Below are 13,368 nucleotides of genomic sequence, written 5' to 3'. Positions count from 1 at the left end.
TTAGTGCAAATCGAATCGGATATTGACATACAGTCGTACTTCTCTATAACGAAGTTGTCAAATGGAAATTATCACTCAAAATTGTCTCTCTATAACGAATTTTCTCAATAACGTAGTAACACGTCGATCCCCACGTGATACGTTATAGAGAAACTCGACTGTAGCTATACGATAAAAAATCTGCCAAATATGCATATTGGAGCTATATCAGAATACGATCCGATTTTCACCTTTTTTTATAATTTGTTTTTTAGCCACAACATTGAACTGGTCAAGTTTTTTCATCGATTGGACCATAATTGTGGCCTTTAGAAAATTTTCGTAAAAATGCACCTTTGGCCCCATACCAAGTACTTCGGAAACAAAGATCGCTCGGGTGCCGCGGGTTGACGATAACCGATGGCCATAAAATTTCATATACAGTCTGCCACAAATGTTAGTACGCAGCGTTGAAATCAAAATGGACTCAATCGGTCCTCTCCTTCGGGTACCCCCCACACAAAATTTCGGAAAAGTTCAGTTTAGGACCTGCTCTCGAATCGCTTTGATTTTTTTGTAGTAACTTGTATTTACTGCCTCACATACGACGGTACAAGTTTCATCAGGGGCAAGTCCATACTTCCTGAGAAAATAACCTGAAAGGTGCAAAAAACCGCTATGACACAGTGTGTAGTGGTTGGAACGCACTATAACTCTCGAACAGATCTACCGATAATCCTTAATGGGAGTGACCGATTTGGTCCATCAGCACATCCTAATATATCTACCAGGTATAGATCAGGTTGGAATATGGACTATATTTGTCCACTCGTTCGGGTACCTCCCACACAAAATTTGGGATAAATTGACTTTAACACCTGCTCTTGAATCACTTTGATTTTTGTTGAAGCAACTTGCATTCGCTGCCTCAATTAAGACAGTAAAATTTTTTCTGTGGCAAGTCCATACTTCTTGAGAAAACAGTCCAAAAGGTGTAAAAACCCCTATGGCACCATATGTAGTGGCTCGAACCGAATACTGCATTCGTCCACACTTTGGATATCGTAATATTTCTTCGAATATTAGATGAAATTCGAAAATATTCGCAATATCTCACAAACAGAGCAACCGATTTGGTCTAAACTTTGGATATCGAAATATTTTGTCCAAACATAGTTCATGTTCAAATTTGGGCCCTATCGGTCCAATCATTGGGGTACCAACCACACAAATGTTCAACACTTTCGTTTGGTAAGGGTCCGTTCGAGAATCCTTTGGATATTTTTTACCGGGGGTTTCCTAGTGACCCTGTTTACAGCGATATTATGTTTTTCGTAGGCTAGTATGGTACAAAACCTCTATCTATCGATATCCCCCGCAAACGTTTGAACTTTAATCCAATCCATATTTTTGTCGAATCATACGCCCAAAATTTTGAAAACCCCATACATAAGACTTTTTTGGAAAAAAATGTATTTTAAACCACACAGGCTGAGTGTACATGTATATCTGTCGGCAAAGCCGACTGATGCTTTTTTTTTACTTGTTTTATGTATAATTAAGCACTTTTATTTACACGGATTAAGGTATGAACCGTTAGCTTTGGCTCATATACAAACACGCAAGAGGTCTTCATAAAGTTTGTTTATGACCTGGGATATATTACTCAGCGGACTGCTCAAGTAAATTTGTACGTCATCTGCGTAATATGTATACCGCTGTAGGATAATAGAAGAGACAGATCATTTGCGTACATAGAGAAAAGTAGTTGACCTATAATAGACCCTTGTGTTGCTATTTTATCTACTGGCAACGGTCGGGATTTTATATTTCCCAAGTACACTGATTGGGTTCTATGAGTAAGATATGCCATTTTAAGATTACTGGCCGAATTAGTAAAATTGAAGAATCTTCTGAGTTTAAAAACCATGTTCCGATGACCAATGGTATGAAAGGCTTTAAAGTGATCGAGAATCACAAGAAAAGTTGCCTGGTTGTCATCAATGTCGCTCCTGATTGACTCTGAAACGTTAATTAATGCTGTGATACAACTATGCCTAGCTCTGAAACCTGATTGCATATCGCTCAGCAACGATTCACGTTGAAGAAACTTAGACATTTGTTTATGTATAATTTTTCAAATACTTTAGACATATAACACAATATGGCTATAGGTCGCTACTCTATATTAGATTTTGGGGCTTTTATAATTTTGGCATGTTTCCAAAGTTTAGGATAGATGCTGGTAGTGAGAATAGCATTAAAAAAGTGTGTAATATCGCGGGAGAATTATTCGAATAAACTTCGGATCGACACTGTCTGGACCAAAAGCATTAAAACTACCTTAGACTTCTTTACAAGCAACACAACGGAATTCAAAATTTCCGACGCCAAAAACAGAGTCAGAAGGTCCACGGGTCCCTGAATAAAATGACAAATCAGCATTTGTTGCTGGGATGTTGATGAACATTTTATTTAGTTCATCTGAATTTTATTCCAATCGATATAATTTTAAAACAAACACCCTGCCTGTGCGATTCCTCCCAATCTCGTTAAGTGTTTACGAAATAAATAAAACAACGTAACATATTTTTTCAAACATATTCTGCAGATTTTTGCTCTACAAAATCGCATAGTTTTTTATTTTTGCTTCTACATATTTTTTGTTTTGTTTTTATAAATTAATTAAAAAACACTTAAAGCTAATACGTTATACATTAATGTTTAATTTTATTATTTTTCATAAGATTTGGAAATTAAATAATTAAAATTAGACTTTATAGAAACTACACACTCACTAACAAATACCAATTGATGGATTGCAAAAAAAACCTAACTAACATTCATTGTTTTTATTTAAGAATAATGAGAACAATAAGAATTCCAATTAATGTTGGAAATTTTTAGATAAATCAATTTGGCGAACAGTTTTTTTATATAGATCAATAATTAATAACAAAGATTTTTTTGTTTTTGATGTGGCGTTTTGTGGATGTGATGATGAGAGTTTGAAAAAAATACAAATTATTATTTGTTTTCTGCAATTTTGCCAGCAATGCAGTGTTATGTATATATTTCTTTTTATGATTGGCTTTCCTTCATATTATCTATTGTCGATATTATTTATTAATGTTGTTTATATCTTAATTTGTTTATTTTGAGTTTATTAGTGCTTAACTACTAAAAAACCTAATCAGTATCACAATTTTCATGAGTTTTTCTTCATTCCCTTTTTCGTTTTCTTAATTTGTTTTAGATCATATTTTTCTTGGGCTGTTGTTGAAAATTTTTGTATGTAAAAAAACTAAATTTGTTGTTGCTGTTGCTTTAATGCTCACAATGTTCTCGTTAGAGGCCATATTATTTGTAGGCGTGGGGTGGAGGGAAGTGATTAGGGAAACTTATGGGTTTTCGTTTGCCGGGTATGCACATGAGTTAGCAGGTATATGTTTGTGTTTATGTGTGATTGTACAATTGGGCATGCCCCACAAAACTGTGGCAATTAAAGAACAGAAATCACCTCGAAAATAGTTTTTGTGTGGCTGACATTACGTCAGGCCATGAGTTGGTTCGTTGTTCCGTCCATATGTTGGCGGTCCGACAGTCATGTTTTTTGTCTAGTATATGTATATGCTGTCGGTCAATGAGCACGTACACAAAATTTTGAGAAAACATGTTTTTTTCCTTTCTTTTTTTTCGGTTTTGTTTTCTTCCTTAAATAAATAGAAAATCATAAACATAAAATATACATTATTTTAGAATTTATGTTTCTACTATTACAACAGTGGTGAGTATAGGTGGGGTGATGAATCAAAATACTTTATATTTGTTTTGTTTGTTTCACGCTTAAAAACAATAAAATTACGTATGTATGTATTTGCATAATGTACTGGGCACTCATTTAATGAGCTTTGCCATCTAAGCGATTTGCAGAATCAATGCTCCTCGCATTGTGTTTACAATACTTGTCGCTTCCAATATAGAAGCTAATTTTCAGTGGCAATGTATGTCATTAAGATCTTCTGATCATATATTGCCTCTTCTTCTCAATCTCACTCATTCTCTCTCTCTCGGCTTACATCACTAATGCTGAAGACAGGCTTACAGTCTCAATTGCTATCATGAGAATACAGTTTACGCTTAACAATGCTATAATCGGGACTTATTGTGATTGTACGTGACAGACCCTTAATAAATTGCGGCAATAAAGCGGTCCAGCCTCTTTTGTCTTGACGCAAGGTTAAATACACTTCAAATGTGGAAACCATTTCCGGGTCCAATTTTAGTTTTGCTATGCGTTTGAGAGTGTTGGCCTCCTCTTCGTATTCAACGAAAACGGTGCAACCACGTATACCACATGGTTCACGTTCCGATACTCGCACTATATCGCTGGCAATGCGTTGGGTGAGATCAGTGGGTAATGAGACTTCGGTGCAGGTGAGGTTACGCGTCTTGGCGGCGCGTAATTCGGTGAGTAGGCGTTGTGAAAGTTCATTCACTGCGGCCGCATCGATGGTATCACAGTCAAATTGCTCCTCCTCACCTTGTAGCGTTTCATGATGTGGATGATGATGATGATGATGTTGCTGTTGTTCCTGTGCGTTATTGCTTAAAGATCTTGACCAATCTAAAAATACACAGAGTAGAAAAAAAAAAACAATTAAGTAAAGAGGAAATTCGACTAATTGAGCTGTAAATGTTAATTTAAACTGATTGTTGTGCTTCCAGGCAATTTTAAAGACAGAAAAAATATGGGCTAGCCACAGTTAAGTAAAATTAGTTTGGAACAAAATAAACAGTTACGAAATTGAAACTTTAAACAATGATGGGAGATTTGAATATATATAATTTGTATTATATTTCTAATAAAAATTATGCACATATGTATATTCAAATCTGCTTGACTGGAATTATTTCATTTAAATGGCCTACCTATGCAAATATTAATTATATTTTTGTTATGGTTATTGAGTTTTGTTTTTGAAGGTTTGTCTGTTCATAAAAAAATGTGTTTTATTTGTTAAAATAGTAAATTTCTTTAAAAGCTATACATATTATTTTAATAATGAAAGCCTGATTTATTGATCAAATAATATTAGTGTTTTTACTCCCACACTTGTATTTTATAACAATGAAAAACAAAACTTGAAACATTCATAGAATACATAAACAAAATCATAAAATATTTAATTTATGCAATTGTCACTACTAATTGAAGTGTGAAGTTGTTTTGGACTATTCTTTGTTTTAGACTTTAGAAATAAGATTCAAAATAACAAAAATATAAATCAACTTTTTTTAACATCGCCACTAAAATTTATGATTTAATAGAAAAATATTTTAATAGAAAAACATTTTAGGTAACATTAATTTTATGAATTTATATTTTTATTAAAATACATGTCCCAAATTTCCTCCAGCGGCTAACTTATTCTCACCTTGCTGGAAGGGTGCGGTCCATTCATATTTGTGTATACAACTAGAATACTTTTAAAGAATTTCCGTTCAAACCGCTTTTCCAATATATAAGTTATATCAAATGTATTTATTGCATTCCTATATGTTTGCATTTAAAGCCTGGGGTATGGCTCAAATCTAACTTCTAATTCAAATTATATTTGGGAAACCAAAATTTTCACAAAATTCTTTAGATAAAAGAATTGTTAATTAAGATCATTTTCAACAATATTTTTATTCGGAATCTTACAGCACGGGATTAGTCAGATACACTTTTATAAAAACTCTTAGAACTTTTCATATTTAAATTTAAAAAAATAGATTTTTATATCTGTGCAAGTACACATATTTTTAAACTCATATATCTGACACTAGTAGCGGGATACATTCAAATACTTAACGAATATATTTCTATAACAACAAAAATATATGTCAAGGTCTTTATTTGAAATAAAGAATCGTAAATACTGATAACACGTGCTTCAAAATCATCACGTATAATGTCTAAATAAGAAACAAAATAAATGATCGAAACAACGACTATATAAACAAACAAAATTCAAACGAAGGATATAAAACTAAATAAACATTTGCCGATTACTACGGTTGAGATTATTAAACTTACTTCGTATTCTGGTTGCTGTAAAATCACTGTAATGCTGATCGGCAAACTGATTCTGCACTGTTAGCACTTCCATATTTTGTTGATGTTGTTGATTCTGATGATTACTTATATTAAAATTTGTAAAGTTGAAAATGATGTAACGTTGAGACGGTCACGTCGCACCACCCGGGACAACGATCTTATACCGAAATTTGTTTACAATAATCACAGATACGCGCACGCGTAGTTATCACACAAAGCTTAGCTTTGATTAGGGTTTTTTTGTTATTTGTTATTATTTTAAATTTATACTTTAAACATTTTAGAAATACACAACAATATGTTGATTGTTTCTATATTATTTTTGCTCTATTAACATGCATACGAATTTGTATTAGATACAATTAATTAATGGCCACTTTATTCATTTAATTTTTTATTGCTATAATTTATTATATTTTTGTTTTGCACAAAAAAATAGTATCTATTTTTTGATTAGGGTCTAGCGGCTAGTTGAACTTTGAGTTGTTTTTCATTTAATATAACGGACACGCTCTCTGATATTCTGTGATTTCACTCTAGTTCAAAATCAAAACAATTCTATAGAAAAGTTTATTCTTTCTCATATCAATCAGTTTTAGGAAACACTACGTAAAATGGGTCTACTTTCGATTGTATGTATGGAGAGTAGTCAGACAATTTCTTATCTTAGAATTTTTTTCCGTATCACTATGAATATCAGCAGTGTTTCAAAGCAACTAACTGGCAAACAGCTGTGTGCTGAGACTTTTATACTCGTTGAGCAGCAAACAAAAACAACATCAGATGGCTGTGTGAGTGTGTGCGTACATTTGCGGCGTACGCGACAAAACGACCGAGTGGCAGAAGAGCGTCAGTGCTGACTCTGGTGCGAGTATAGAGAAATTTAGAGCCCATATGTATTCGCGTGCGTGCGTTCGGTGTAGCAGCAACACAGAAACAAGAAGAAAAGCAAAACAAAAACAAAATTTATTGTAAAGTTCCTACTGCATAGGGTTGTTAAATATCAACAATGTCCAAAAATCGGGGATGAGCTTCGGCTGGTTAATTAATTAATAATCAAATTTCGACAATATCTACTTAATAGTTTAATTACTTAATAGCATAATTTCAGTTGGTGTAAAAGGCAAATAATTATTGTATTCAATCTTAAAGGGGATTCTTTCACTGCTTAGGTTTTCCCAGCAAAAAATTTAACACAGGAAATCTAACATGATTTTTGACGAATGTAATATGCCTACACCGTAGACCATAAACTACGTTACGACCTGTAATTGAAAATTTCGGTGATGCATGTGGGTAATAAGAAGATATTGTATTTATTTTTAGGGGAATAATTATCAATTTACTGAATGTGTTATAAATGTGTAGTATTATAGGCTGGTTTTAACTCGAAGGGGAAACATCGATGACGGATTTTTGTAGACGGCACCCCTCTAAAGTGTTTAGTTTTGTTAAATTCGAAGATTACCAAAGCTGGAGCACAATCGGAATATGTTAACACGTGCCACTAGGGCCTCGAAGTTCCGCAAATCTCGAGTTTTTGTCTATTTTGCGAGCCATATGTCCGTATTATACAACAATTTAACGGCCCTCTGTTTTTAAAATTTCATGTTAATAATGTCGTATGAAAATCGGAGGTACCTTCCGAATCTTCGTAAATATTTCTGAACAATTTCCGAGTAATGTCGTATGAATATCGAAGGAAAAAATTTTCTCTGACGCCTTTTTATACCCTACACCACACTGTGGTAAGGGGTATTATGTCTTTGTGCATTTGTATGTAACATACAAAAGGAAACGAAATAGATAGTTCCTTTTGGGGATATACATATAATCACTTTCTGAGTCGATTTATGCATGTCCGTCCCTGTCTTTTTGTTCGCAACGTACAGGTCGCATTTTTTGTCCGATTCAGCTGAAAATTATATACCAATTTAACGGCCCTCTGTTTTTAAAATTTTATGTTAAACAACAATGTACGTAAATATTACTGAATTCGAGATAATGAAGCTAATGTATTAGTTGAGAGTAGTTGGTGTAGCGTATATACCGAATGGTAATTTTGAGGGGTTTGATCATGATGGTGGTGACCCTTGGTTAGATATTCAGAAGTCGCTATAATGGGTAACTTTACTAATAATATTTTTTGTTTTGATTCTTCTGCAAAGGTTAGGGTCTCGTGTAATAGAATGGGGCGTCAATTAGACATAATTTGCTTCCAACTCATTGTAGCTCTACACCTCCCTTCTCAGCTCAGGCGGCCCTATTCGAAAGTAAAGAAAGTAGCAAAGAACTCTGGAATGTACTTATATAAACCTAAGGGGGTTTCTTCCGATAAATCCTACTGCTAAAACGGAAGTGTGGAAGACTTTAATTTGCAGTTTCCTGGAAATAAAATTGATAATCATTACACGTTCAGAGATTTCCGTGATATTGGCGCTAATGAAAGCGGTTTTAGTTTTCGTTGTGTTGACGTTTCGGAGTTGGAAAGCGCATGTTCTGCTGTAAAGTCCACTGCAACTGGATTGGATGGGTTTTCCTTAAATTTTTGAAGATAGTTTTTCATCTCATTTTTTGCACTAGTGTTAACCAATATATTGACTACGTCTGTTTTCCTGACGCCTGAAACTTGGCTAAGATTGTTCCAGTTAAAAGAAGAAATTTGGTGTGGGTCGCAATCGCTGATTACACCTCATTTGCAGAGCAGTCATGTACTTGATGACATATAGTGCGGCTTCATATCTTTTGCTGGGTCTTACAGACACTATTCCTGCCAACTGTTGTATTACCAAACAAGGTTTTGTGTCCTTCTGTCGCTTGACTTAGAGAAGGCATTTGATCCAGTGGAACACATTAAAGTGGTGCATAGGCTCCACTCGCTTTATGGTTTTTCTAAAAGTTCGTGTTATTTAACAGCTTCCTATCTGTCTGAAAGAAAGCATTTGGTTTGTGCAAGTGGTGTGCCTCAGGGGTCGGCTTTGGGGCCACATTTTTCATTTTATTTCTCAATGATCTCTTTGCAAAGTTGCATTTTCTGACGATGTTCAGCTACTTTTCAAAGGAGATAGTCGCTTGGAAATTGTGCAATGGAAATTTTCCTTGGCTGGATGAGTAGAAATTCTCTTTGCGTTAGCCCGTCAAAAACTAAAGCTCTTTTTCTGTGTCTATCATGTATAATGGTATGGATATTGGAATTGTGTCCGAGTTGCAATGTTTGGGAGTGGTTCTCTCTTTATTCCCCGTACCTGGCTTTGCCATTGTATGTTAGGAAACATTTGGTCCATCCATTAGTATTAAAAACGTTTCTATACTGTATACATAGAAATATATTCCGGCTCCAATTCGAGTAATATGAATCTCATTCGGTTGACAGTACTCGTAAACCGAATAATTCGTTTTTAGATTGAAAACCCATATTCTTATCACGCCATATGTATTTGAATTTTTCGGGTTTTCATTCAGATCCTTTGTAGACTCTCGATTGTCACTTAGTTTTTTTTAATCATTTAACACCAATACCCATTTTTTCTTTTCAGAGAATTCGTTTTTTGCTCTTCTACTAGACGAAATCAACTCCAAATACGCATGATTCACCATCTCTCAAACGACTCATTTCTAGTTCGTGTTGCGTGTTTGTAACGTTTTACTTTATGAATTAAAAAAAATTAAGTTTTACCCCGACCACATTTTATAATCATCATCACCGTCAGTGACGTGATTTTACGTTTATTCCATAGCCTAAGTGCACTTTTTATATGAATATAATTTAAAAATGCGTTATAAAGGAAAAATGTTCTCTTAATTATCTCTTTATACTCAATAATGTATATTTAGTTATAATATGTGCATGTGTGACATCTCATTTTGTTAGATTGGTAACATAAATATTAAATTACAAATAAATGAAAAAATATATTTATGTATACATATGTACATATATATTTTCTGAAACGTTGAGAAAAAAAAAAGAAATAACAAATTGTATCAAATTTAGGAGTACAAATCGATTATAGGAATATTTGTGGCGAACAGTTGCCTGATGAGACATGTTTCTGGTTACGTCGGTTTCAACTGCCAATGAAGGGTCCGATAGTAAACGACCAAAAGACATTGAGATTGACGGTGAGTGATGTGTCAATAGATGACACTATTGTGCAATATTAATGGTGTTCCACCAGCTGCTTCCTAATTCATTTCAGCCAAACAATTCAGTCTGGGATTATTGGCACGAAACTTTCTATTAACTTGGCAACCCTATCAGAGAACAGCAAGCATAGTTTGGATCTCTCGTATTATTGTGAGATACTTGTTTTGATTTTGTGTGTTTATTTGCCTCTTTTTCTATATAGCACATATCAAAAGATCAGAAGAAAAAACTATACATTGCAATCGCCCTCTCATTCTCTTTAACCAAATAAACTGAAGGAAGGAACGACCACTACAAACTCTTGCCGTATGTCGTCGCTGTGTCGATCCGTTGTGCCGGTCCGTATGGCCATGAGTCAGATTGTCGGTCTTGTCGCCGTTTCAACGTTACGTTTGTTTATTCGACCATTTAATTGTATACACAGATAAGTGTGTTTATTTTGAACACTAAAAACGACGAAGAAAAAATAGGCAGAGCTCAGAGAAAAAAGGCAAAACCAACAACTACACCAACCAAAATAAAATGAAATAAAAAATCGGGATGGTTGGTGTAAACAACGACAAAAAATAAGAAAAAAAAAAAGAAATAACAACACCATAGTATCGACAAAAACCAGTAGTTGTTTTTCTGCGTTTAAATAACAAATCGTAAGAACAACACCAACAGCAACCTCTATGGCGACAACAGCCACAATTTTATCGGAGGGAAAAGCGGCAACACATTTTATTTTCTTCTGCTGCACAAAATGATAGTGTGTTGGTGCAGCATTGCAGCGCTGTGTAAAATCAACAATGTTCGTCGGGTTGTTTTTTCGTAAAAAGTAACGAAAGCAAAAAAAGCTATCCATAAATTAACACTTTATGGTAATTACCCAGCAAACCAAATGTCTGATGTCCGACACGTCTGAACAATTTCGGAAGCAAAATCGTTCAGATTTCGTTCCGATTTCTAAACGATTTTTCGGATAGGAAGTAGTTCAGATTTTGTACAGATTTCGTTCCGATTTGGGAACGAATGTCGGAAAGAATTTTCCTTTCCGAATTTCCTAAGGATTTTCTTCAGATTTCGTTACGAAATCGGACCGAAATCGATCCGATGTCGCTAAGACATTTCGTTCCGAAATTATGTCAATCACTTCATACAACTTTCGTTAAGATATCGTTACGATTTCGGATCAGATATCGGACGTATCGTCCGAATTTTGTTCCGATTTCGTTACGATGTCGGTACGATTGGTTTGCTGGGTACACATACATATACACTTACATAAAAATCGTTGCGACCCAGCAAACCAATCGTACCGACATCTTAACAAAATCGCTATGAAATTCGGATGCTACGTCCGATGTCGGATCCGAAATCGTAACGATATACATATAATCTCAGAAACGAATTGGAATTTGGCCTTGGACTTATCCGTTCAACAGACCATATAAGAAAAACTCCAACTAGGACATAAAAATTGATAATTAATACCTTATTTTTCATATAGCTTATTTACTCGAAAAGTAGTATAACTCAAAAAATGCGTTTTCTGAGTTAGCAATTTCTACCATTTCTACCACTTTTAATTTATCTTGTGTCGAATGAGATCTCTAAAACTCAGCGAGTTATAGCTATTTTACTAGGAGTTTGGCATAAATCAACAAAAAAAGTTTTTTGAGTTTTTGAAGCACTGAAACACTATCAATCATGCTGAATCTTGCACCGGAACTTAGTACTGATATCTGTCTAGCCCTTGCGAATAATAATCTTTTTAATTTGGGAATCGTCAACTTAAAAAGCGTTTTTCTCGATATTTTTTTTGCAGTGTGTCACTCTTTGAGTAAATGAGCGATATATATATGTTTTTTATGTTCGACCAAAATGATTTCCGTGCGAAGTGTGACGATTTTGGAGATGATTCTATATAAGAGCTATATTGATATTCATACCAAGAATAAATTACAGAATAGGGTTTATGTTCATTGGAACATTAAATGTAAAATAAAATGGTATTCTACATTTAGCAAATTCCACTTCTTCTGGAATTAGGCTTGACGTGGCGGAGGAGCTCAGTTCTTTTGTAAGAGGAGGGCAACTAATTATTCCGCTTAAGTCGGATCGAACTATTCATGAAAATCAGTAAACGATTGCTTTATCATTCGTATATAATTTTATGTTCGATCATAAGTGTTGGCATATGTCAAGTGAAACGATTTTGAATGTGATACAAAACTATATTGAATGAATAAATTCTAATAGGATCTTTTAATTGAAATAAGTTGATATTCTACAATTAAATTATTCTACTCCTCCTGGGAAAACCCCTGCCGTGGCGGAGGAGCTCAGAACATTCGTAGCTGAAAGGAAATTAGTTATTTCTTTTTTGATCAGTATATTTCATAGTGGAGGGTATGAAAAGTTCGGCCCGGCCGTTTTAATAATTTATCATATATAACTACAGAAAATATAACAAATTTTTGAAACTACAAATTAGCTTACCTGAGCATTCAAGAATTGCAGCAATTTATGTGTATGCAGGCACATTTGTTACACGCATAAAAAAATAGACCCAGCTAGCTAAAGTCAAAAAGCAGCTTAAACTACTGTAATAGTTTAAACAACGTTTATTCGCGATAATAATGTAACATCAACATCCTTCACAAAATTTTTATTTGATTTAGACAACAAACTATACCACTTTTTCGAAATATTTTTGCAACCCTTTTGAAGAATGGAACTATTTGTGATACCTATTTTTTAAATTTCGTAGCACTCTCGCTGTCGGCGATTGAGGTGTATGGAAGTTATATTTGAAGGAATCATATACGTATAAATGTCGTTTTCTAGTTGACTATATACGAGGACTGCACGAAAACTTTCTGGCCTAGGCAACACCGTCTGTTGCCAAGTGTTATTTGGAAATTTTGACAGTTTTTAGCATAAACGTACTCAGGACAGTTTGTCATACGACCATGTGTTGTGTTGTTTATAGCAGTGGTGCTCAAAATGCTTCTCTGAGATAGTCTTTCCTTTGTTAACACACGACAGATGAGTATAATAAGTTCGAATGTTGTTGTTGCAGTCACGTTAACATATCACTCATTTACTCGAGTTTTAAGTTGCCGACTGAAATTTGACTTCCCAACTTAAAAAG

The 13,368-nt window shown here is 34.3% G+C and overlaps 1 protein-coding gene across 2 annotated transcripts; it reads right to left on the bottom strand.

Annotated features, from left to right (window-relative positions):
• Positions 1–3,209: 3,209 nt before the first annotated feature.
• On the bottom strand, positions 3,210–12,786 carry LOC141401350 (protein scylla-like). Of its 2 annotated transcripts, XM_073981510.1 has the most exons (3): positions 12,714–12,786; positions 6,062–6,944; positions 3,210–4,606 (listed from the first exon to the last, which is right to left on the bottom strand). In XM_073981510.1, exons 2-3 carry the CDS (start codon positions 6,132–6,134, stop codon positions 4,089–4,091), a joined length of 591 nt encoding a protein of 196 aa, XP_073837611.1. In that variant the 5' UTR covers positions 6,135–6,944; positions 12,714–12,786; the 3' UTR covers positions 3,210–4,088. The 2 variants fall into 2 exon arrangements, with proteins under 2 accessions (XP_073837611.1, XP_073837610.1); XM_073981509.1 differs by lacking the exon at positions 12,714–12,786 and having other exon boundaries at positions 6,062–7,027.
• Between the last annotated feature and the right edge of the window lie 582 nt (positions 12,787–13,368).

This window comes from Musca autumnalis, unplaced genomic scaffold, assembly GCF_047663935.1.
Source record: "Musca autumnalis isolate F117 unplaced genomic scaffold, ASM4766393v1 scaffold_4, whole genome shotgun sequence".
Classification (NCBI taxonomy): domain Eukaryota; kingdom Metazoa; phylum Arthropoda; class Insecta; order Diptera; family Muscidae; genus Musca; species Musca autumnalis.
The sequence above is the reverse complement of the archived record's forward strand: the minus strand, read 5'-3'. Positions and strand labels throughout refer to the sequence as shown.

Excerpts from the sequence above, each read along its gene's own strand:
- LOC141401350 (XM_073981510.1), bottom strand. The coding sequence starts at position 6,134 with ATGGAAGTGCTAACAGTGCAGAATCAGTTTGCCGATCAGCATTACAGT. Across the intron at positions 4,607-6,061 it reads TACAGCAACCAGAATACGAA|ATTGGTCAAGATCTTTAAGC; the intron begins GTAAGTTTAATA and ends GTGTATTTTTAG.